This window comes from Hippoglossus stenolepis, chromosome 6, assembly GCF_022539355.2.
Source record: "Hippoglossus stenolepis isolate QCI-W04-F060 chromosome 6, HSTE1.2, whole genome shotgun sequence".
Classification (NCBI taxonomy): Eukaryota; Metazoa; Chordata; class Actinopteri; order Pleuronectiformes; family Pleuronectidae; genus Hippoglossus; species Hippoglossus stenolepis.
In genome coordinates, this window is record NC_061488.1 from 3942390 (window position 1) to 3968984 (window position 26595).

Genomic DNA, 26595 nt, shown 5'->3' on the forward strand with positions numbered 1-26595 from the left:
TATTATGAAATGTTTGAGGGAGGGGAAAAAGGGAGAAACTACTTATGACTCTGCTTCAACTGTGCCTGACCACAACCGATCAAAATATCTGATATATGTCAGAAATTCATTCATTTGATTCCACCCCCGTGTACACAACAAATGACGAAGCTGAAATAAGTCGTGTGAGTCAGAAATAGCATCATAATCGGGCTGAAATCACACACGTGCCCAGCTCGACACGAATCTGGCCTCTTAAAAGGTCGAACAGCAAACCAACAGAGATGTATATTAAACAGTTTTCCAGTTTTTGTGTCTCATAAATGCTCAAGTAGTTGAAATGTTTGTGAGTGGGGGCGACCTGCGGCACATCATGGAATCCCTGGGTCAGAAGAATTGATCCATCGTTGGGAAACAGCTTGTGGGAAGATTTATTCCTTCCTAGATCTGACTGTGATATTTACTCTCATCTGATCTGCGGCTTGTTGTTTCGTTAAGAACAGCAGCAGCTCTGATTTGTGGATTCACACCCCAACAGGTGTCTATGTTAGCCACACACACACACAGAGTCATGGGGAGCTGAAAGCATGGTGGCTCCCAGGCTTTTTTATTCTTCCTCCTTTCCTCTTCCCCCCCGATAATGAACAGCCCATTAATCCAAGGGTGGTAATTACGCTGGAAGTATGTGGTGGTCACTCTGACATCGTTAGGGTATCATTCAGTATTTGTCCTGGCCTCCCAAAACGAGAAGTCTTTGTCCTGATAATTAAACATTGGACTTGTTAATGAGGCAGAAACACCGAATCCATCAGGACCATGTGGAGCTCAGATCTGTGTTTTCTCTCCCTCTCTCTCTCAGACCATTAGTTGTTAGAGAAAGCGTAAAAGGAGCAGATTCCATCTTAACAACGAGAGAGACACTACAGTTGTTGTCAGGCAGCTACAGCTACATAACATCAGGAAGATTAATGGGTCAAACTCGCTTATAACTTCTGGTGATACAATTTTCTTGCCTTGTGAGTGCATCGTCTTCGGGAACATCTCCAGAGAATCCTTTTCAAATTAGGTACAAATGATCATTAACACTCACGGATGAACTAATTAGAATTTGAAACACAAAGGTCAAAGGTCACAGTGACCTGAAAATACATGTAGACTGAAACTGCAGTGGTTGGAAGAGGCATCAAGCACAGGGCAGGAGTTGTAGTTCAGTAAGTGGTGGAGGTGTTTGGCTTAATGTCGCCAAACATTTGATCTGATTTGGGAAAAAATTGCACAGTTGGCTCCGTTTTGAAGTGAAAACAGAGACTAAAAAGTTGTGTAAAACATAGTTGTGACAGAGTGAACCCTGCAGGGATACAGGGAAGAATCCACAGAATAGGGAAACATTCTGGATGCAGATGTGGTGCAGTCAGTTAAGAGGCCGGCTTGTTTAACAGCAAACCCCAAACCTCGTACTCCACCGTGACCTACTTGTTCTGTTCAGTTTGGATTTCTCTTTTTGCAAACATCATGTATCCAGTCAACAGAGGGACTGTAACTTCTAGCACAGGCTCACGTTTGAGTAAGAGCTTATGGTTCTGTATAGTTTAACCTTGACTTAATAACCTGCCTTCTTTATCAGAATGAATTGAAAATGTCGCAAAACAGTGATTAAACACTGAACTCGATAATAACCAGCAGAGTCGATCCACAGGAGCTAACACAAAGCAGAGTGTACTTACAGCAAAGTGAATTCAAAATCACTTTATCTACTATTAAGGACTGCGTCAGCCAAGGTGTTGAATATCTCTCCAGATTCTATGATGTAGGCAGAAAAAGACCGAATGAAATGTTTGATCAGGATCAATCATGACGCATCAGCCGATCCTGACTTTGACAGTTTCTGATAAAACGTGGCCTAATTACCACATTTCAAAATAAAAGACGGTAAATCCAGCGTCCGTGTGATCCGTCTTTATTCTTTTCATTTTCTGCCGCCCCATCACGTGTTAAGAAAGATATTCTTTAGTTGCCCATTCACTTATTTATTCATCTCGCATCTATTAGAATCACAAATGTTCACCTGTTTGATGGAGCCCGTTTGTGAATAATTAAACCTAATTCCTATTTGTACGGCCAGTTGGAAATCTTTGATATGATAAAACATAGGATGCACATCAAAAGAAAGACGGGACTTCTTCGTCGTCACATCAGAATATGAATACAAACGATAATTCAGCCTCGACACTATCGTGCAGACACACGGGGAGCGCCGAGCCTCGTAGCCACAGAGTATAGACGCTAAATTAAACTGTGTTTTTGTTAAAATAACTTGAAACTAAACGAGGAAACCACATGAGACTCAAGCAACGCAGCTCATTTAATGAAGTGAAGCAGAAAGTCCCGAATCCTCCAAGACACAACTCATTTAAAAACAAGGAGCCTCTGGTTGTTTGAGTTCTTTCGTTTTTTTTAAAGATTGTGTGTTTTATATCTGCGCGGGATGAAGTTCTGCTTTTCATATTGTGGCTACAGAGTAATTACAACCCTCATCTCACTGCGTTTCCTTTATTGCGGCCACTGTCCTCCACCCCCTCGCTCACGTGCACTCAACAGAGGCTGCGTGCACGTCGGTGTGATCTTCAGGAGCAAATTACCGCTTCTAATTGAACTCCCTCAATTTGCATTCCGTCAGTGAGCGTGCCATTAATTACAAACCTAGTCGGGGATTTAATGGTTTAAACAAGGTGCTGATATTAAAACACGGATTCCTGTAATTATGATGCATGCTTCGACGTGACTCTAAATGTGTGTGTGTGTTCTTCAGCGGGTTTTAATTACATTTGATGAGGTAATGTAGTAGTGTTGACAAGTTCCACTTTCCTCTCATCCTAACTTTGGATTTAAAGGCCAATCAGTGCCAATACACATTTTAATAATTCAAACAATAAGAAAGCCAGATTTTTCATGTTTCAATTCCATCGTCACAAAGTTTTCTCTCTTTTTCCGCTCGCTCTCTGCTGCCTCTGGTTCTTCCTCCTTTCTTGTTTCTCCCCCCTCTTCCTCCCAGTCGGCTCCCTCATCCCTGCTGAGATGTTTAACTGTTACAGTTTTCAGCTCCTCAGACGCAGCTCGGTCTCAACCACGCTGCAATCACACACACAAACACACACACACACACACACACGCTGCCGTTTCCCACGTGCACAGCACAACCAGTGAATCAATATTTGTACCATACCTTCCCAACTCTTCTCCCACCTCTCGCGCTTTTAAGTTTTGATCCTTTCTCCTGTTCCTTATATCCTCCCCGCGCGGAGAGAGAAGGCACCGAGTGGTAAAGTGGGTCACCCCTCTCCTATAGTTGTGGGAAGACTCGCTCCGCGGAGTGAGGCTGGCTGTTGCCTGAGGCGCCGACATGACAGCAGAGGCAAACCGATGGACTTAAAGGGGGAAATCAAGTGCTTGAGCGGCTACCTCGGTATAAATGTTGTAGTCACAGGCCTGTTGGGGACTGCTGCGTTACTCAGTCGTAAGGAAACGTGTGTAGAAACATACAATTTGAAACACATATCGGACATAAACACATTACATAAATCGTATGAATTGCATGTTTGATAAACAACTAGAACCTCCACCGACGGCCCTAACTCGGAATGTGGAAGAAAGTGATAAAACATTCCTGGATTCGCCCTCTTGTCCCAATTTACGCCAAGATTTGTTATAGTATCTGAAAAAGGCCTACCCCCAAACTGCACCCACTTATATCAATCCCCGAAATATGCCTGATTTTTTTCATCAACATCTTCACATTATTGTTTGTAAAATCAAAATGCAGAATGGTAAAGGAAATCCTGGATCTGCCCCATTTTTCTGGATGTTTCATAGAAATCTGTTCAGTAGTTTTTGCTTCATCTTGCTTACAAACAAACAAACCGTGAAACAAATGGATGGGGGTGAAAACATAACCTCCTTTTTGTAAGGTAATGAAATAAAACAATGAATTTGGCACAAGGATTTCTCGCAGATGGGAAAACCGGCGAGGGATCAAATCTTTGTTGTTACTTCACAAGCTCTCACTCAAAGGTTTGATCAGCAGGTTTAAATCTGGGGAGACGACACGACCCTCTCCTCATGTTGGAGGAGGCGTCTGATTCCCAACTGTGTGGGTCAGTAACCGCAATTAATAGCTGAGGGAGAGAAAAAAAACACTTTCCATTACGACTGTTCCAAAACCTTGAGACTTATGACGGTAGAAGTCTGGCATCGTTTGGTTCCAACCTGTTCGGCTCTGCCAGATTTGATTTGTAGCTCACAGCCAGACTCCCCTGTGCCTTTTTAAAGAAATTCTTACAACTGTTGCAGTTGGAGTGATATGATCTCTTCTGGATTTGTTATCAACACTGTAGTTTTATGCTTCTTTTACTGTCCTATATGGTGTCCTAACTTTGTGTGTTTTATTGAATTCCCATAATCATAGGTAGAACAATCCTTAAAAAACAGTTTGTCCTGCAGTTTTTCTTATTGAGGGTCATTTAAGTGTAAGTTATTTATGATTTGCTGGGGTAATGTGATGAATTTCGTCACAGAACTCCTCCACGTGTTCAGTAAAACATATTCACAGGTTGGTTTTATCCCTCTCTTCGTTCCAGGAAACTTCTACGGGACCCCGAAGCCCCCTGCGGAGCCCAGCCCCGTGCAGCCGGACCTGGTGGACCAGGTTCTGTTCGACGAGGAGTTCGACACCGAGGTCCAGCGAAAACGCACGACCTCCGTCAGTAAGATGGACAGAAAGGACAGCGCGGCACCAGAGGAGGAGGAGGAAGAAGAGAGGTCTCCTGTGGTCAACGGCCTGGCTGGTGAGAGACGCTCTTTCATCTCACAGCTCTCACGGCTCATCGTGATGCAGCCGTGCTTTTCTCCAGTTTAAACCACCAGGCATTATTTTCTGTGCTCAATTTATTTATCTATTTATTTATTTATTTGTTCCTGCAGTTCATTATGTTAATGTGAAAATGCAAAACAGCCAGATCTCTCTCCTCTCCTTCATTCTTCTCTCCAAACAAACATTCTCAGGATTAGCATGCGAGTTCAGCACTAAATCACGGCCCCGGCAAAGTCGAGACGCAGCCAAAGTCAGTGCGAGATCAATGGAAGCAAACCCTCGGTTACAGGGACAGACGTTGTCCTTGTTTGATTCATCCTGTGATGTCCTCACGTGGCTCACAGGACAAACACAATCACTCCTCAATGTCCTTAAAACTGCTTCATGACTAAGAAGCACTTCAAAATAAAATGCTAATACGAAGTCAGAGAACATATTACATAACAACAATCCATATGAAATATTCGTCACTTTATTTTCAGCACCGTTCACCCGTCGTAAAACCAGTCGACTGAACAGCGCAGCAGCTTCTGGCTCTTTGCAGCTCCAGATGGAGCACCACCCCCCCTCCTCTAACTAACCCCAGCTCACACACCACCAGCCGGGTGCAGGAGAGTCTGGATCATTAGCCAAATGAGCAGCTCAGCACAAAATGAACCAAAAACAGCTACTGTCCCGTGCACATTGAACTGCATCAGCAAATTTGTTATTGTTGAGGATGTGTTGAGTAAATATCATGTGTGGCTGTGCAGAACAAGTATTCAACATAAATGCAGGAAGAATTTAAAGAAAGTTTCTTAACCGACACCAGCACCTGATAAATTTACAGAGCAATGCAACTGTAAGACAATTTGAGTTTCCAGAGGACTTTCTACACGCTGTCGGTGTCACGCACTGTAAATCTGAGCCGAACATGCAGGCCAACGAAGCCTCCAGACACCTGGAGCGTCCAGGCCGACCGAAACCATAAATCACTTCATATTTATCTTGGGACTGAGGCTCAGATATTGGAATAAAAAATTGGCGCGGACGCAGTTTGAGTTGCATCCGAAGGCAGAAGAGAGAAACATTGTCGGAGATGAGAAATAATCTCTGCTGGCTGTAATGTGATGATGGTCGGGTGGAGCCCAGCCAAGACAACTCACCCATGCTGGACAGATGTCGCTCCTAATCCCTCACTTCACAAATTGTCTCCTCGCAAACGCACTTTATTAAACCTTTGTCGTCATGTGCGTGGATTGGATTGCTGAAGCGGTACAGATGTGCAACAAAAGGAAGCGGGCCGCAGACACATGACTTCGCCTTGAAGGTAGTTTAATAATGGTCGTGCATTACTGTGAAGCCCGCATGCCCCCCCCACGTTCACAGCAGACCCGTGTTTGTATTTCTCTGCGAGGCCTGAATGCGGTGATGAATCCCCCCCATGAAAATAAAAGAGGCCCCAATTTCAGCACAAAAAGCTATAGACGTCTTCCAGTCAACAGCTGTCACTTTCCATCTCCACCATTCAGTTGCTCCAGCCGAACAGACTGAGCGTTCAATGCCATGATGAAGCTAGGTCATGAAAACCTGCACACACACACACACACACACACATTAATATTAGGCAAATACACACGTGTGATACTAATAGAGTTGTGATGTGGTGCTCGTGGCTGAAGCTGAAGCATTGGTCAGCTCTGCCCTTGCCTCGGAGGCAGTTCCCAGTACATCGCTGCTGACATGCAAATCCTATGGCAATTGCTGTGCTTCCGTCCTCTCTCTGTGTACTCTCTCTCGCTCTCTCTCTCCCTCTCTCTCTCTCTCTCTCTCTCTTCCCCTTCCTCTCTTGTGGATGTAACCGTCCACCCAGTGAACAGAGGAACGAGCAGCTCAAGCGGCGGCGGCGGCAGCAGCAGCAGCAGCAGCAGCAGCAGCAGCAGCGGGGAGAGATGCGAGGAGCCCAGAGGAGCTCCAATGGCGCCACACTCTCACCCCCTGTCTCCTTCTCCTTCTACCATCTCCCGTACCCTTACTCACAAACCCTTCTCTCTCTCTCTCCATGCCCGTGTCCCTCATTCCATGCCTGGCCCCAGAGCACAAGGACAAGGCGGAGTGGAGGAAGTCGGTGCCCAGCTACAACCAGTCGGCGGGCGCCATGGACATGCGTGTGTGGAACACACAGGATGAAAGTCAGGAGCCCTTGCCTAAAAACTGGGAGATGGCCTACACAGAGACGGGCATGGTCTATTTCATAGAGTAAGTAGCCTTTCTGCTGCTACTTGCTGTTACTCTCCCATTACATCAGCACTGTGCTAATCCCACTCTCGGTACTTTCTCCAGTTTATGTCTTTTCGAGCCAAACGTGTTGAGAGGTCTGGCAGCGAGTCCTCTCTCCTCACCATCCATCACCTCTGTGCTGCATGAAACCTGCTGCTGGACATGGAAACTATCTGTAGGCGCTCGTGTTGTTTTCCCGATGAAGCCTCGCTTTTATTTCACCGGTGTTTGATGTGGGGTTTGTTGGCCGGTGCTAAAAGCAGCAGGGCCTGCGTTGTTTACCTGGCCCCGTCAGCGTGGCAAGCAGTCAATGCTGAGGCGCTGAGAGAGCCAGGTGCTGCTGCTCGCTACCAAATCAATAGCTCATACTGCCAGCGAGAGAAACACCGGCTAAATGGAGTTCGCCACTCCTGACCCGCTCGCTCACTTCGTCCCTTATGATCTCCGCAGCCGCTCGCTCTTTGCCTTCTCCGGTCCATGTTCTCCTCATTGTCCTTCCTTCAATCCCTGTTCACGCTGTCCCAATATCCCCATATGTCTCTGTCTCTCTTTGTTAAATCTCATTAATGTTTTAAAAGCGTATTTAATAGAACATTTGATCCCAGAGGTGCAGAAGTTGGACACATTTTCCTGTTTCCAGGGAGCTGTTAGCTCTGTTTGTTTGCTGGAGTTGGTGGAATAGCTCCTGGGTAAAGTGGCTCCTGAGAGTCGCCCAGTACTAATTGTCACAGTATCTTAATTATTTTTAGATGATTTTTATTAATTTTTTTACTGCGCCTCAAGCTCTGTCTCCTTCTTTGTATTCCAGTCACAACAGCAAGACCACAACCTGGCTGGACCCTCGCCTCGCCAAGAGAGCCAAGCCTCCAGAGAAATGCGAGGAAGGAGGTGAGACTGCAGATAGTTCTGCAGCAGTAACATTTGCACGGGCACCTGTACCCCTCGCTCTCACTTATGTACTCTGCTCCCACACACACAGACACACACACACACACACAGTTCCACTTCATCCCAACTCCCTGCTGCATAGAGCAGTGTGTGCATGAGCCGCATGCCTCCCTCTCTGAAGGGGGGCTCTGGCTAACAGACGGAGATTGAACAAACGAGCGGGCGCCGTCACAGTCACGCTGGTGACACAGCACAAACCTTTCGGTCTCTAGTCGGCCCCTCTCTCCAACTAATGGCTTCTGGTACACATGCAGGGAGCTCATCAGTGCAGCATGTCTCAAAAGGCAATTTTCTATGGCCCCTCTTGCGTAAAGATCTCCTCTGCGCCGCGTGTGTTTGTCACACAGCGGCACAAACTCAAGATGTTGCGCCCACACACACACACACACACACACACACACACACACACACACACACACACACACACACACACACACACACACACACACACACAGACACACACATACACACACACATATATAGCAGAGAGAGAGGGTATTATTTTCCAGTGAGCTTGTACAACAACTCAGCATTTACTCCCTCTCCCCCTGCCTCCTCCATGTTGTGTGTTAAGCCCTAAACACATAGTAAGACATAAAGCAGACCAGCTGCAGGTGTTGGTAGTCGTGCTGTGAAGCTGCCAGGCAAAGCACCATGCCTCATTGCGTGTGTCCAATTGTTCATGTAGCGTCTCAGCAGTAACTGAAGTGATCTGAGTCGGCCTTTTCCCCGTTTGCTCTCCCCCCCCACAGAGCTGCCCTATGGCTGGGAGAAGATTGAGGACCCCCAGTATGGAACATACTACGTGGAGTGAGTAAACTTCTCCCCCCCGAGCCTGAAGCGCTGCATCTGTCAACTGTGTTGGGTGGAGAGGAAATGGTTTATATGTGAATACATTTAGTCTCTTTGTGACTTGAGTGAAGTTACAGGGCTTCACTCTGCGTCTCTGTGGAGCCTCTGACGCTGCGTCTGCATGTTTGATTTCACTAAGGCCCCGTTCAGACCTGGTATCAACATCTGTCCAGAAAGATCTGATCACAAATGGTCTCCTTTTAAGTTGGTCTGTCCACAACTGGCGGTAAAATTCAACCCTGATTGTTTCTCCTGTGTCCGTGTGTGATTGGATCTCACCTCCTAGCTCAACATGCAAATAATCACAACTGTCGTTTGTGTTTACGAAGAACAAAAGATGTCACTTTTTCCCAGGTCGGAGTTTCCATATGTGTCCGATGTCAATGTTTGTGTGTCTGTATGTCAAGATAGTACAATTTTAAGTTTCACATTAACTTTTCTACATGAATAAGAGTAAATAAGTACTTGCTTTTAAAAATGCTTCAAGTATTAAAAGTAAAAGTACTTGCAGAGTGGAACCTATTCCCTGCTGACACAGTCTACTTCATTATTACAGCTGAGAAGGAGGCGGGGTCCCCTCTTATTATTGATTGCTTTTAATTTTTAAAAACTAAATGTGAGCATGTAACACAATACTTTGTAAAATGCTGTTGAGAAGTACAAATATTTGCTGATATATGTAGTGGAGTAAAAGTGAAAAATACATGAAAATCAATCTACTTAAGTAAAGTACAGTAGTGAAGTAAATGTACAGATCACTCCGGACCGATGTTGATACCAGGTCTTTTTTATTGCTGTGTTGTTATTATATCCACATGTTCATGCAACTTAAACTTTTATCACTAAATTCCCGATGCATAGAATCATCCCACGTGTTGTTGTTGAATCCAAAGGGACGTGTGGACCGTGTGACGTGTGCACGTCACGCTGTTGTTCACACTGTAGTTTTCCCACAGTCCTGCAGAAAGCAATTATGTCACAGCACAGATAACAGTGGTGGGTTACAGCTTTGTGTACGTGTGCGTATGAGAAAGAGCGGAGACAGTGAGCACAGCAGACAATGAGGGTTTAGGGTCCCTGAGAGGGAAACCGGGGCGAGATTCCATTCTGACCAGGAGTGTAAACAAGAGCACAGTGTTTCATTTTAGTCTCATTACCGTGGACAAAGAGGGGGAGACCTGCAGGCCCGGTGGGGGGGGGGATCGACGCGCCTGTTTATGCAAGAGGGTCATTGAGAGGCTGCCTCTCCTCCGCCTCCGTCTCTTTGTCTGGCAACATTTTTTGTTGTGAGCAAAGAAGCGAATGCGACGATGTGACACAAAGTCTCATTATTTCCTCAGCTGCCGCCCAAAAGAACATGAGGTGTGGCAATTAGGGAGCGAGAGAGTGAGGCAGCGACCGGCGAGTAAATCAGAGAGAGCGGAAAGGAAAGTGAGGGGAATGTTTATCTCCTCAGACCGACTGCGGAGGGTATTTGTGCATGAGTCATGCACAGCAGGAGCACGCTGTCGTTTTTTTTTGTTGAACGCACACACACACACACACACACACACACACGTACACACACGTACAGTTTGTAATGTGCAGCGTCAGTGCATTATGTCTTCCCACTGCGCTGTCATGACGGGGATTTACAACTGGTAAAGCTCATTACGCAGATGAGCTACCTCTCCCCATTACCATATCACCACGGAGGGACATTTCTCTGGGTGGCAGGGGATGTGTCGGCGCACAACAGGTGCCGACCTGCGGATCGCTAATTGTTTTTAGATTGAGTTCTGAGTTGAATCCCCAAAAGTAAAGCTGCGAGGCTCATTATCTAAAGAAACCTGTGGAAGGGACGAAGGCCGCCTGTGGTAGTGTTATATGATAAAGGGCTCATGGACGTTAACATCTGTCCTCATTGAATTTTGTGATCCAGAGGTTTACGATTCACTGAGCAACATTTTTATCCCATTAGAGCAACGTGGAAATAAATTGCAACTCATCCCCTTCGTCCGATTCTCTTTGGATTAACTGTGCATGTCCATTTAATGTTTAATCTCCGAGGTAGGGACATTTATAACCGTCATTTCGCCCCGGCCATACACTGAGGCCTGGTTTATGTGGTGTCTGCATGTTCTTCCTCTGCCGTCTGTGGGTTTTCTGCAGGTGCTCCAGCTTGACATGCAGGTTGGGGTTTATTCGAAGCTCTGAATTTCCCATGGGTGTAAATGCTCTTGATATGTCAGCCCCCTGTGGTTGGCTGACGACCCGTCCGAGGTGTCAGTCACCTCTTGCCAATCAGCTGTGATTGGCTCCAGCCCGTCCTGCGACCCTCAGAGGAGAAGTGGTATAGATGATAGATGGGTTGTTGGATACATGCTCTCAATTCCTGTGTATGTGTTAGTGTTTCTGGCACTGGCAGATTTGGGTTAGTCATGTACTGTAGGTGCTGCCTCCCCAGCTTGGTGATGCGCTCGTAGTCAAATCACAAGTTTGCATGACAGGCAGGGAACAGTGGGGACGAGCTGTAGGACCACAGGCAAACACAAAAGCAGAAACATCAGCCGGCAGCTCTGACTGTGAGTCATCAACTGAGAGCGAATACAAATAGTAGAACGTGTGAGAATGAGAAGTAGGACAATGGAAAAACAGGAGAAACAGGTCAGCTTTTACGATTTTCACTTTCTTCATCTAATGGTGTGATTTCACTTGTGCAGCCACATCAACCAGAAGACCCAGTTTGAGAATCCAGTGATGGAAGCAAAGAGGAAGCTGAGTGAGGACACGCCCATCGCCGTCCCGCCGCCGGCAGCCACGCCCTCAGGTAACTGCACCTGCAACCAGCTCCCCCGACACGGCACACGTGTTATTTATTCCTCTATTCCTGAATTTTATGTAAACATGAGAAACTGTCAATTCATCAAAAATAAGAATTTACTGCTAGGATAGTGATTTTTAAAACTTTTCAACATACCTATTCTAATTGTGTTTTTTTTTTAAAGCAGATCCTGAGTCAGTTCTGTGATATTTAAATTAAACAGGCTTGTTTAGGTGGAGGGCCGGGGCTCTAGTTGTTCATCGGAAATGGACAGGAAGTGAGGTCATTAGCGCTAAATTACATCCTGGAATGTAAATGAGAGAGAGAGAGAGAGAGAAAGGGGGTGCACTTTGAAGCACACACACATTTCAGTCGGCATTTAAAATTTTCTTTCGGATAAATCAAAAATCATATTTTGATATTATTCTTAGACGTAGGTGCATCCTGGTTCTAGTGATGGTAAAGTCAGTCAGTTGGTTTTGTCCATTCCTGAAATACATCATCACTAACCCTAAAACCTGGACACACCATGAGGTGGACATCTATGGTATTAAAATCAGGCTCAGCCAGATATGTCGTGTTGAGGATGAATTGTAGTAACTTTGGCCAGCCTCAAATTCCTGATCTAGCGCCACCAACGGGTCAACATTTCCTCAAAACTTTGGTTTATCATCAAAAACTTGCAAAAGTGAAGTGGTATTTACCTCCAGAGGTTCTCAGCCTTGTCCACTTGTTGTCAATTTGTACGTTTCGCAAAAAACTACTGGTCGGATTTCCACAAAAATCGGTGGAAGGATGCAGTGTGGGTTAGGGAAGAAACGATCAAATTCTGGTGTGGATCCGGACCACAGGTATGGTTTTTCACACTCTTATCCAACATATGGATAAGATGGGGCGTGTGTTCACATTGCCGTTGATTTCTCAGAGAATAATCTGTGCAGCTAGATGGAAATAATTGGCGCAGCTCCAGATAAAAATTGGGATCCAGTGAATTTGAATGTGGTTTCATACGGGGAGTGTCGGGCCGTGGCAGAGGTACGAGCTCTACTCAGTGCGATACTTGTTAATGAATTTGAACATGCTAAACTTAGATGAAGGTGATCAGCCTTACATCAGCTGATATCATTATGGTCACATTGTCACATTGAATGCTCACATTGGCTTGTAGCTCAGAGCCCAGCTGTGCAGGGTCGTACTCTGCTGCCAGCTCTTACAGCAAGTTTCATCAGGGACAGATTAAAGATCTTTTATTAAAATGTAATAGTTTTCAAAAGCATAAATGGTTGAAGTCGTCAACTTATCAGAGTTTGTCACTGGCCATGGTGCTGTGTTCCCTCCTCGTTCCACCGCCCCATCAGGTGCAGCACAGGCAACAGTGTCAAAAAGACCCAGGTTCCAGCTTTGTAGTTTTAGCTCTTTGTTCACTGAAGACAAAAACCTACACGAGAAGTTATTGGACGCGTTATCCAAACACTGGAAAGCTTTTATCATCTCCTTCGGGCCGAGGTGTCTGCCTGGAAGATGTTGTAACAGTTGACAGGCTGCTGATAAACAGCCCATTGCCTCTGAAGCAATGATATTCAATTTGAATAATGGAGCAGCGCTTCACTGGGCGGCTGAATTCATTTTGACAAGTAGATATGAAATAGCGAGGGCTCGGAGGTCCCTTTTTGAAAATGCTTCTGCCCGAGCGGTTCAAAGATCTCTCGTTAGACGAGAGGACGGGAAGGAGAGACGGAGGAGGAGAGGAGAACGAGGTGACTGCGGTGGAAAGTGACTCATGATCATAAATTGCGTCTCCGCTGGGTCATCTGTTCATCATTTACCACCTGTGGGGAATGTCTCTGTTTAATCACCCTCTCCTCAGTCAGTGTAAACGTCAGAATTAAACTCAAACACACAGCGCGTCAGCACATTAGTATTCAAACTGCAGCCTCTGTGTTTCAGACGAGCCTCGGACAGAAGTGTCTGCCTCACTCTGTTGCATGCGGACCCCACCTCCCACAGCCGAGCCTCTCTGCAGTCTGTGGATGATATTGCCTCTGTGCACCACCGCCTGCAGCGTCAACTGCTCCCCCCCCTCTCCCCCGTGCCTGTTCTGCACCTTTCCACCCTCGTTAATGAGAATTAATGGCCAACGGTCTCGTGCGGGAATACGTGGACGTGCGTGAGGTAGCTTCTAAACACTGTTTTGACAGGGGCTGGCGAGCCTGACCTCCCAGACAATGCAGCGGAGCAGAGGAGCAGAGCGCGGCACTAGGCTGCAGCCATAATTACAACCCTGACAATCCTGTCTGACATTTCATATAATCACCTCCCCGAGAATACACACTGTCCCTTGTGGCCCCACAGCTTAATCAAGACCATGTAAACATAGCATCGGTGTGTAGCTCTCACTGCCCCCTCTCTGTCAGCGTTGCTTTCATGATGATCATGCACGAAACAGCGCCGACAGTTTTCTTGACAGAGTGTGGGAACAGTATTCATACGACACACATGCTCACACCTGCAGCTGTCATGACAAACCTCGTGTTCTTTGCATGTGTACACTAAACACACACACAACATTAGATCACATCCTGTTTGCACTCTTCCTCTCTGGCACGGCTCCACTGCAGGGCCGTCATCTTAATCACACTTGGCATAATCTTAATTCCCCCCTCTTTCTTTTTTTTTGTGGCTTTCTTTCTCCAGTGCGGTCACGTTCATTTTGCGGATCGCTATGCAGTTATGCAAATGACATTCCCATGACACATTGAGAGTGGTGTAGGAGGGACTGGGGGGGAGGGGGGTGCATGTATCTGTACCTTCCCTAATGAGATTGATGTCCCACCCCGTGTATCAGTGTGGGAACTGTCGGAGAAGAAGCATGAAGGGACACTGCCCATAACTCACGGTCTCATCGGCTCGCACCACGGGGAACAGGGGAGAGTCGGGATTTAGTTAGAATTTCCCTCTCTCTGTCAAATCGAACTCTATTTCTCTCCGTCTCTTTCTGTCTCATCGCTCTTATCTCGCTCTCTCGCTCTCTCGCTCTCTCCCTCTCTCCTCTCCCTCGCTCCTTCTCGCTCTCTCTCTCTCTCCCTCTCGCTCTCTCTCTCTCTCTCTCTCTCTCTCTCTCTCTTTCACATGCACGCAGACAATATAATTCCTTTGCCGTCTTCTATGAAGTTGCCCCATTTACACATCCTGCTCCGGCGCCCCCAAAAAACGGAAATTTGCAATGAAACGTTTACCTTGAAAATGTCAGGTGCATTTCAGGACCGATTTATCTCTGCAGTTATTCATCGTTTGTGATGAAACTGGAGCAAAATGCACTCGTTTGTAATAACTGGATGTTTATTGGCTTTGCAAGCAGAGCGGCAGATTTGCAGGATCTTTGTGTGTGTATGTGTGTGTGTATGTGTGTGTACATGTGTGATTATATGAGTTTGCACTTTAAATGGCAATTTATTAATGCTTGTGTAATTACCAGCGGTGAGCGATGCTCTGTCGAGACACTCCAACGTGCCGATGTTGTTCTGATGGAGACAGATGGTAGTTTACAAGGCAGCTTTTCCGTTTCCCTTCATTTCACAAGCTGGGTAGCGCACGTAAACCTGTGAACTTTAAAATCTCATCTGTAGAGTTAATGCCCCTGACTTCATTACGAGTTTAACAAGTAAGTGAAGTTTGCGTAGCAACTTTCCCAGAGCACCAAACATCACACTGTAGAAGTAGCAGTCAACGATAAATATGTGCAATAAAAGACAGAAAGACAATAGAAATGTAGGTTTTCAAACACTACAATGCACAAAGTGATTTGGAATATGAATAAAAGCGTTTTCAGTTGCTGCAAAATGAAATTCAATAGTGAGAGGAGGGAATTAACAAAGTACTATTGACATTTGGTATTTTTCTGACGACCTTTTACTTTTTATTTGCTACAGTTTCACACAAATGTCTGAACTTTCTTCTCCTCACATTTTCAAAACAGGCTTGTTACTTTCGATCTAATGCATTTGAGGGAAAATATCAATCTTCAATTTTGCATCATCGAGCACAGTTTTCCCAACAGATTTCCTCCTAAATGGACAATAACACGGAAAAGACGATTCCTTGTTGTATTTCTCTCAGTGCAAATCATGTAACACGGAGTAAAAGACGTATCAAGACTAAAGATATGTCCCTGACAAGGAGTAACGAGGTGGAAGAAAGTAAAGAATCAGATAACATCGATTACAACGTGGACATTGAAGCACACCTGCTTTAACCTGTTTTTAGTTAATTGTTTTTTATGTTATTTGAAGTTAGAGTGGTTTAAGGGAATTTGTGTTTTTTAGTCTTCCAACTGTATTAAAGTGACATGAGTGAAAATTTGCTTTGCACAGATGCAGCGAGAAAATAAAAACCTTCAGAGGGGAACGTTTTACTTTTAGTACACTTCCGAGACTCTCCTTTCATACTTATACTTGAGTTGTTTTAAACTCAAGTATCTGTACTTCCACTTGAGTAAAGAATATGTGTACCTATGGCCCCTCTGCAATCCATTTATTTTTCCATTACTTTTTGTCAACCTGTCTCCTCATCCCTGCAGCAGAAGAGCCTGGTAGAGGAGTGAGGGGCTTCACACGAGATCCATCTCAGCTCCAGGGTTCCATCCTGCAGACGGCGCTGAGAAAGAGCCCACAAGGCTTCGGGTTCACGATCATCGGAGGAGACCGGCCCGATGAGTTCCTTCAGGTCAAAAACGTCCTTCCGGAGGGGCCGGCTGCACACGACAACAGGATCGCCTCAGGTAATCTCCCCCCCCCCGCAGACCTAATGTTCATCAGAGTGCTCTCCGGTATCTGGATTAGTCTCTGGCTTTAGCTGTTAGAGTCCATCTCTCTGTGGATGACCCCAGTGCAAAGTCACACAAGGTGAAACTGCTAGAACGAAGAGTCGAGGAGAGTCAAATAGGCTTTTATTATTAGTGTCATCAAACAAAACCTAATCCAGTGTCACATTCACAAGTGCGCTGTGTGCATGGCGTGTGTACTGATGCACAAAGTGACACTGTGGTTTGGCATTGGCGTGCGTACTATACATAATGCAGTATATGTACCCTGAGTACACACAAACAAACACATTTAGAGGAAAAAGAAACCACAGAGCAGGCGTTTCCCCGTGAATGTCACATTGCTTGATCAAGCAAAGGTTTTAGGCAGAGTTCAGTGAAGCAGATCTAAAAATAGGAAACTTGTGTCAGTAAAGCACATGTTCCGTTTGTGTTTGACACCCACATTTCACACGCGGTCATATTTTACAGGTCTAATAGGTTTGCAGACTAAACGTCTTGTCGTGGCTGGAGAGTGGCGAGCGTCGCTTATCTGAAGAATTTGCATACGCAGCCTTCAACACGGACGTGCACGCTACACGCAGCTCCCGAGCAGAGCTGCTGTCATAGCACCCACATGTTTGCAGCTGTGTAAACTCCCTTTAATTTTACATATTAATACTGTGATCACATGCATAAGGATTTGTGGAATTTGAATTTGCTGTTAGTGAAGTGCCTCGGGTTTCACATTACAGTAATATTGATTGCAAGGCTCTTACAGCTGCTGCTGAGCACCCACATGAAAGTGGGACCGAGAGACTAATTATTTTCAATATTTCATTTCCCTCGAGAGGCAGAGTCATTGATTTATCCAAAGAAATGAATTTTAATTATTTTCATTGGGTAATAATTTGCCAGCAGTGGACTGTAACAGTTTTATTTTGCTGTGTCTTGAAGACTTGCTGACTGGTGACCAGCGTCACTTTCTGCCCACCTCTGTCATCTCGTGGAGGCTCGGTCACTAAGTCATTAGAGCGAAGTACAGAGGGTCGGGACAGGCATGAGGGTGTGGAGCTCATTTCAGGAAGTGAAAGCTTCGCTGTGTTCGCTCTGAGAAGGTATCGATTGCGTAGGTGGGTTTCTGAATCCCAGCCAACAAGCCAGTCAGCAGTTCAGTCGACCATGCAGCCGCCCCCCCGCCCCCCCACCCCCCCACCCCCACACAAGGACATGAAATGAGGAAGCACGTGTCTGTCCCTTGTGGTCTCTCCATCGCCATTAACATCTATACAGTAGACTGTGTATAAAGAAGGATGACACGTCTCCACTGGTGCAGCCATCTTATATTTTTGTCTCAGCTGTCAATCGTATAGAGATAAACTTTTATTTATATTGCACTTTTCAAAAAGCAGGTTTACAAAGTCCTTTTAAAAAGTGAATGCAAGAGACAATGGATGAAAAAAAGCAATAAATAAAACTAATGTCTAATTAAAAGCTTTGATCTCCTCTCAGGTGACGTGATCGTGGACATCAATGGCTCATGTGTGCTGGGGAAGACTCATGCTGATGTGGTGCAGATGTTCCAGTCCATCCCCATCAACCAGTATGTGGACTTGGTCCTGTGCCGAGGTTACCCGCTGCCCGAGGACTCCAGCAACAGCGACGACGCCTCGGGAGGCCCCGGCACCTCCAAGGACGCTTCCCCGTCCCCCTCCACCTCCACGCCGCAGGACCCTCACTACACAGTCCCAGACGGGGGAACCCTGTCCCGGCATCCTGCTGCGGTGGCACCCATGACCAACGGAGGCCGCCACCACCACCATCCCCACCACCAACACCACCACCACCTCCCTCAAGACGGCCCCGACCCCACTATGCTACAGCCGGAGCTGGTGAGCGTGCCGCTGGTGAAAGGCCCCGGGGGTTTCGGCTTCGCCATCGCCGATTGCCCGCTGGGCCAAAAGGTGAAGATGATCCTGGACGCCCAGTGGTGCCGCGGCCTGTTGAAGGGCGACGTCATCAAGGAGATCAACCGACAGAACGTCCAGACGCTGACCCACACGCAGGTGGTGGACATCCTCAAAGACCTGCCTGTGGGCAGCGAGGTCAACGTGCTGGTGCTTCGAGGAGGTGAGTTTGCAGGAAATGAGGGATTGCGTCGCTGCGTGTGTGCACCGCAGCCACAGGTAAGCCGGAAACATGGAATTAATCCTGACAAGTATGTCACAGCTGCCGGGGCTCAGCGCCGATGCTTTGTCATCTCTGTTGTAAAACCGCTGCCGTCTATATTAATCTGCTCAGGTTACTGCGTCCGACAACAAACAGGTGTTAGTGCCTGGAGATATTCTGCTGGTTTAGTCTGTGACGTCATTTAAATCTCCCCAGGCTGTTTTTTTGTCATTTGTTTATCTCGCTCTTACTTCCCCTTCTTCCTGAAATAAAAGCAACAGGGAAACAATAGGAGAAGAGAAGCCCACCCACTGGATTTGAAATTAATTTTAGCAGACAGTGAGAAAGCGACGTTGTTAGAGCAGCACTGACTGAGGTTAAAACGAGATCCAATGTGTTTTAATCTATTCTAAAGAAACAGGAGTGCTGTGTCCGGTCCACGTTGCTCGGCCTCACAGACCCTCCCGATGTTAAATAAAGCGATTTCGCGCTCTGGTCCACACTGACCCTGCATCACCCACCATGCACAAGTCACGCTTAGTCACATGGGGAGCTACGCTGGGAAGATGCAGAGGAATGGGAGTTATACAGGAAGAGAAGAGGAAGACGTCGGGCAGCGATCAGTGCCCTTCATCTTACTTGAAGCTTTCTCCGGCGTCTTCCTCTCTGCATTATTCGCAGTGCAGTAGCCTAGATTCACAGATCAGTGTTGCACCATACATCACAGTTAGATAGCTGGGCTCTGCTCCGAGCTCCAGGGGTTTGTTCTGTGTTTGTGCTGCTGTTATTCACTTTTTACATTTTTGCTGTAATGTACCACTCTTACACGCTTTCTGTGCGTGTGCAGGATGTGCGTGTGTGTTGTCACTGCTTTAAAAAAAGGGAGCAGGAGATCACAGCTTTCCAGGACTAAAAGGAGCAGCGCCGCAGGGCTTCCCTCCAGTCACCCACGGACCAGGATTAGGTTAAGCTTTGCTTCCAGGCAGGGGGCAAGAACTCCCCTCTGATTACAGCTGGAATGAAACAGGAAATGATTTGGCCCGGCTCCCTGCTCTGGATTTAAACGTGTCCGTCCCACTGGGATATGCACCGTGCCCACTGCAGCAGATATGGTGATAGTGATCAGTGACTATCAATAAAAGATACAGCTAATATGTTTGTTTGGTAAAAATACAGATCAAACCTTTATTTAATTTAGTCCTGAAATGTGCAAATCTACAGCAGCTAGTGGGATAAAAAATGGCTCAACTCAGACATGTGCACATTCTTCAATGGTCCTAGGGTCACCTCTGTGTTTCCCATCCCATAATGACATGCTGCTGGAGTACACTGCCACCTACTGGCTGATAGACACTGTGAGTCAGAAAGCAAAGCAGAGTGAAATAATAATTTAAAAAGCTTCAGGCGAGAACGCTCAGTGACAAAGTGCAGCACAAGATGCAGTTCTCATGAAAAGTGAGCGTGAAACTCTGCCACTTAAATCCAAGAAGAAAAAGCAGAACTCAGACGTGCAAATCATCCTTTAAACCACGTGTTCGATAAAAGATATTTGCTCGTTTCTTCTAAACTAATTGAAATCTATTCATTTCTTTGTCCACAGGTCAGACGTCTCCTGTGAAATCCCTGAAACCGGTGAGTCGAGATAAATTCCTGTAACTTTCCATGAGACAAAAAAAAAAGGAAATGTACCGACGATAAAGCTGCTGCTGAATTAATAAACAGAAAAGGTTTTAACTTCATCTTGGTTACCACTCAGTGTGTGTGTGTGTGTGTGTGTGTGTGTGTGTGTGTTGTGTGGGTGTGTGTGATTAGCTACATTATTCAGGGGAGCCCACATTAGCCAGGCTGTTATTTCTGGAAGTGCACGTGGGTAAATATGCCGGCTCCTGGCAAATGGCAACTTAACATCCCTCTGTGTATGGGTGTTTAAGATGATACGCCGTGTTCAACAGCTTGTTCCTGTGCAGCTCTCTTTAAAATAGAGAGAAGCCGGGGCAGCAACAGGCTTACTCATAATATTGTATTGCTTCGGCACAGAATGATTCTGCATGGATGCACAGTTTTTAAAACTTAAGAGCGGTGTAGCAGTTTGGGGTTTTGCTATTGTGGAGGATCGACCCACCTTCAATCAGTTTCTCTCCGTCCGTTAAAGAATGTTTTATAAATACAGGAAAAATAACTGACCCGAAGCTCTTGTGTCTGTGTTTCAGTGCACAGCTCCCATGTCCCAGCCCACTCCTTCACCCACATCCCATGCCGCTGCCCAGCCGCTGCCCCAGCCGCTGCCCCATCCGACCTCTCAGCCCACCCCCCAGCCCCCGTGGCAGGAGATGATCAACAGCACGGAGACCCTCAATCAGCCGGAGATGCCCCCCAACCCGCTCTCCTTCCCTCCCAGCACCGTGCGCTCGTCTTCACCCAAACCGGACGCGTCGGAGCTCTACCTCAAGTCCAGGGCCTTGTTGGACAGCAAGCGTACGTCACTTTATCTCAGAGCTGAAAATAAGAAAATCACAGGCCAGAGACATGAAGCAGGAAGTTTTACAGTTCTTCACTTGTTATCAAAATGTATGATGCACGTCACAAGAATCAACTGTTTTAAATAAGCTGCATGTGACATTTACATCATGTAGTATTAAATTTATATTCCAGTTTATAACAGTCCCATCATGAAACCACATTTAAATCCACTCGATGCAGATTTTAATTTACATGCCTGATTTTATATCCATGATATTTTTCACTTTCTTGGCCCAAGTCCCATCTTTAAAGTTTCATGGAAATCCATTTAGTAGTTTTCAAACATCAAACACACGAACAAATGGACAGGGGCAAACACGTAACCTCCTTGGTCGAGGTAAAAACACAAAACAGAGCAAAACATCTTAACATTTGAGAAGAGAAAAACACCAAATAGTTTGTTTTTATGTGGTAAATGACCTAAACCAGAGGTTTTCATATTGGGAAGCTGGTTTCCCAGGGGGTTCCAGTTTCAAGGAGGCTCAGTGGATGGAAGTGAAAAAATATTGAATTAGTTCAAAATACTTTGCATAAGTTATCAAGGAGAATAAAATGTTTGTGATCAGGTCAAAGAGATGCAGAAGTTTTGGGGAGTTTTATAAATAATCTATTTTATTTTCTAGATTATCAATGATCTGTGGTATCTGGGCCAGATGTTATTTTCCTTAACTGATTAAATAATGTCCCTCGGGCCAGTCTCAGAACCGCTGCATGATACAATACATCCATTTCCCACATGACCAGCAACACAACATGACAGTTTCCTCCTCTCTCCTCCTCTGCAGCTCTTAACACCAAGGACCTGGACGTGTTCATCAAAAGGAACCAGGAGTCGGGCTTTGGCTTCAGAGTGCTTGGAGGCGAGGGGCCGGACCAGCCGGTACGTAGCGTCCCACTCCGGTGCGGCCCAGCCAAGTACAACCGGGCCTGGCGTGCAGCTAAAATCCCAAACCCCCAGATACCAGAGATTACCAGTCAGACACAAAGCAAATCAATACCTGAGCTGCATTCACTTACTGAAATTGCCTGAATTTCGGCTGCTGCTCGATGACAACGGGGGAAATTGACACCTTGAAACCTTTGAAAGCTCGATTTTGCTCCGAAGCAACATGTCATCAAATGCTCAGAGCAACTGAGGGGATTTATTTACCATTACACCCGTTAATCTCCACGTCGAGCTGCCTCCCTTATATCCCGTTGTGTCCACAGGTGTACATCGGGGCCATCGTGCCGCTCGGTGCAGCTGAGAAAGACGGGCGCCTGCGGGCCGGGGACGAGCTGCTCTGCATAGATGGCGTTCCGGTCAAGGGCAAGTCCCACAAACAAGTGCTGGAGCTGATGACCAACGCTGCCCGCAACGGCCAAGTCCTGCTCACGGTCCGCAGGAAACTGGTCCAGTCAGGTGGGTCTGCCGCCGAACGGCCATCTCTGCTTTTCTCCCAGAGACGTTTTTACTCCTTTTATTTTGATCCGAAACACTGGAGGAGAAACTCGGAGCAAAAGCTTTGATCTTGATTTTTTTTATTTTTTTATTACTAATCCCTTAAATGTTCTGGATGATTTCCTTGCGGACAAATGTGAATTAAGGAAGTTCGACCGAAATTGACTTTCAGGATGTTATTCTACGCAGATGTCTTCCTGAGAGGAAAAGTCAAGTTTTGGAATAGAATTATAGAATAAGAATCTTTTGTTTAACTCAAATTGAAGGAATGGGAATTAAAAAATATATATATTTCCCCTAAACTGGAAAAAAGCATAAACAGAAGAAGCTGCTTTGTTTTTCTATTCCTGCAGCACAAACCCCTGCAAATACTACAAGTACTTCTTGAACTTACTTTGGATTGAATGTACTGAAAAACAACAGCTTTGATCATTAAGCATGTGAGGGTTTGTGAGGGAAACAAACATACAATGAAGAGAGATTGAGGAAGATCAGCTCGTCCTATGAATAACAAATAGTAAAAGGCCCTTCAGCTTCAAGTGTACGACAGTCGTGAATTTCAAATGTGCACAAAGGGTTAGATGAAGCCGCTGTGTGTTTGTTATGGAAGGATCTGAAAAAGGACAAATTCAAAAACAACGGTTTCCTCGTGATCTGATCCAGATGTGTTTCTGTTCCCTGTCAGATGGAGGTGGCGAGGAGGAGGGTGGTCAGCAGCCCCACCACGTTGCATCCGCGCTGGTCAACGACTCGCCCAAGATGCCCGGCGGCGAGGGGCCAGGCGCCGTCCAGCAGGCGGCGTCCTCCCGGCCCGAGTGCTTTGACGTCACTCTGCACCGCAAAGACAACGAGGGCTTCGGCTTCGTCATCCTCACGTCGAAGAACAAGCCCCCGCCCGGAGGTCAGGAGCAAACGAAAACATACTTTAGATGCAATTCAATTTGTTTTTTCGTCGGTGTAGAAAGTATTTAGGGAAAAATTGCTTTGTTTAATTTATTCAGCACTTTTGATTTACTTTTAAAATATATTTATTTATTTTTCCCATCAATCTCGGCTGTATTTATAGTTTTCATATGTACGAACAGAATTAATCAAATTACAGTTGTATGAGTGTCACATAATATTCTGTCAATGAATTCTCTGATATTTCAATTGGGAGCAAGAAACCACTCTGCTCACCTCAAGCCTTTGCTTTGTTATTCGAAAGTAACATCTTGAGTTTATTGAATCAGACGCATAACAACAACCTGTTGTGATTCCTCTGTTTCAGTTATACCTCACAAGATCGGCCGTATCATCGAGGGCAGCCCCACAGACCGTATAGGTCAGATGAAGGTGGGCGACCGCATCTCCGCCGTCAACGGCCGCTCCATCATGGAGCTGTCGCACAACGACATCGTCCAGCTCATCAAGGACGCTGGGAATTCTGTCACGCTCACTGTTGTGCCTGAAGATGGTAAGGAAACCTGAGTTCTGGGAGTTTCCGTGATTAAGACGATGTTTTCAACCTTAATATTAAAACAACTAAAAATGGGGTTTTGCGATTTCAGTGGTATTTCTGTGCATCACACTAAGAGTTGTATGAAATGTGCTTTCGCAGACAGCGCTCCTCCATCTGGAACAAATTCAGCCAGGCAGAGCCCTTCGGCACAACACAGAGCTGTGGGCCAACAGCCTCCCAGCTATCTAGAGAGGTACAAGTACACACACAGACTCCTACAACCTCTTTTCAGCCTCCTCCCGACTCCACCAGAGACAGTCTGAACCCTAAATTAGTCCCAGTTCTCTCAAAGCAGACACGCGGCTCGTGTTTCATCGTGGTCCACACTGTCCTTGTTATCCAGGGAGACAGAAAATCCCCCCTCGGTCACCGTTTGGTCATCGAAGCAAAGAGAAAGAGACAGATTAATAGAGTATCTCACTTCCTTTCATCTTTCGCCTTAAACCACATTACCTGTGTCAGTCTACCAGCATGTGTTCCTCTTCTCATTTAGCCCTGCATCCATCCCTTAGCAGAGCCCCCTTCCTCCTCTCTTGTCTAATCTCCGACACATGCCTCGGGTTAACCCAGACTACGAGCCGTCATCTCCACGGCGTGAAGTGTGTGGACTCCTCTCTGCACCAGAGCTCGCTAAGAAGGGCCGAGACCCTTTAGTGTGTTAGCACAACTGCGTTCCCACAAAGGCGTGGTAATGAGCTCTGCCAGGCATTGAAGTGTGCCCCCGTTTATCCGGCACTGAACAGTAAAAGCAGGGCGGCTCTTTGAAGGATTTTCACTGGTCTCTGTGCGTGGAATAATGAAACAGACAGAAAGAGGCTCGTGCTGCTGAAGTGAAGGCGTGGCGGCGAGAGGATCACACTGGACACGGAGGAGGAGGAGGAGGAGGAGGAGGAGGAGGAAGAGGAAGAGACTCATCCTTTATTCTCCGGCTCCACAACATAGAGCATCTCATGTGCTGTAGCTCCAACGCTGCACAAGCATCTGTATTAGATCCTTCAATGTCAGACTGGTCACAGACGTTGGATCAGTATTTTTTTGTTTTGCAGTAAATGGCTTCATCAGCAGGATTACGCATAAACTACAGAACTGATCTCCGTGGAACTCAGTGGAAGGATGAAGAGCAGATTAGGATCAGGGATTAAGATCCAGGATTTTTTTTTCTCACAGAATAATTCATGGATCATGATGGGAAAAAGTCAGGCATGTTTAAGGGACTGATGTTCATGTGCAGATCCAAAAGAATCCAGATCGAGTGAATTTAACTGTGGTTTCATGTGGGGAGTGTTACATGTGGAGGAATGTTGTGTGTCGCTCTTGTTCTGTTTATTCACTGCACAAACTCAAATGTGCAGTTCATAGAAAGTGTGTTTTTAGTGTTTTTCATTTCTGTCTCCACACTTCAGACTCCTGACTGTGCTATTTCTGTGCTGACGTTGAATTCCCACGTTGCATTAAAACAAGAGTGAATAAACCCGTTATCTGCAGAAATGTGGGTCACGTTTTAACATGTTCTTTTTTTGGGTGGTGGGGGGGGTAGGAACGGTGACAGTGAGATGAAGAACTCTTTCTCACAGAGAGAGATGGGAGCACTCATCACATCAGGCCCTAAGCAGGTAAGACCAAAACCAAATAGTCTTAATCTTATCAATGCCAATAGCAATATTAATATACCGATACCTATAAATATAAAGAAATGCAGCCAAATATGTGAACTTGAATTAAGAAAATAAATATAAAAGGCTCATATCGGCCATTTTATCGGAAATAGGTCAGGCTCTTGATTTAAAAAACTATGCAACAGGGATTTTGTGGGTTTGACCAGAACCCGGGACTTTTCTATCTCAGGCCTGTTCAGCAGTTCTCACTCTCAGACTCTCCTCTGTGAACCTCAGGGCTGTTTCGTGGTGGAGCTGGACCGCAGCCAGCGCGGCTTCGGCTTCAGTCTGCGAGGAGGCAAAGAGTACAACATGGGACTGTTCATCCTGCGACTGGCCGAGGAGGGACCTGCTCTGAAAGATGGAAGGATACATGTGAGTTATAATGTGGGGGTGTTTCTATCCTCAGAATGAACTGGGCAGTACGACCTTGCACAAGAGAAACTTTAAATGAAACTAAAAGTCTTACTCGGGAGTTTTCTCACAATCCCTAAATAATCTTCCCGAAAAGTAACTTCCATTTTTGCTATGTGGTAACAGAATCAGGTATCAGCAGTTCCTGTTTGCAACACAACACTTGATTACTAGATAGTAAAGCAAACTTAAGCATGTTCTCATAATGGGTTTATCTTTTTATAGATTTTGGTGAAAGCCTCTCGTGCTTTTACCAGTTCTTGCTCTTGTCCCTGACGCGCTCGGCAAAGATGGTCAATGCATCTTTGCAAAGGAGGAGTGTTGATGTATCCGAGTTTATTCACATTTTGTCCTAATGTCCTTGGAAAGTCTCACTCAAAGTAAATCTA

The 26595-nt window shown here is 46.0% G+C and overlaps 1 protein-coding gene across 3 annotated transcripts in view; it reads left to right on the forward strand.

Moving 5' to 3' along the window:
* magi3a (membrane associated guanylate kinase, WW and PDZ domain containing 3a) overlaps positions 1-26595 on the forward strand; it is a 103651-nt gene that overhangs the window by 72408 nt on the left and 4648 nt on the right. For 2 of the 3 annotated variants that reach the window (XM_035158560.2, XM_035158557.2), the window contains exons 4-19: positions 4614-4820; positions 6922-7084; positions 7914-7993; positions 8806-8863; positions 11608-11714; positions 16285-16485; positions 18019-18636; positions 20276-20307; positions 20886-21150; positions 21981-22075; positions 22405-22597; positions 23322-23537; positions 23907-24092; positions 24237-24330; positions 25675-25750; positions 26030-26167. In XM_035158560.2, coding sequence (XP_035014451.2) covers positions 4614-4820; positions 6922-7084; positions 7914-7993; positions 8806-8863; positions 11608-11714; positions 16285-16485; positions 18019-18636; positions 20276-20307; positions 20886-21150; positions 21981-22075; positions 22405-22597; positions 23322-23537; positions 23907-24092; positions 24237-24330; positions 25675-25750; positions 26030-26167 — 2729 coding nt within the window. The remainder of the gene's footprint in view (positions 1-4613; positions 4821-6921; positions 7085-7913; positions 7994-8805; positions 8864-11607; positions 11715-16284; positions 16486-18018; positions 18637-20275; positions 20308-20885; positions 21151-21980; positions 22076-22404; positions 22598-23321; positions 23538-23906; positions 24093-24236; positions 24331-25674; positions 25751-26029; positions 26168-26595) is intronic. The other variant, XM_035158559.2, reaches the window with a different exon arrangement.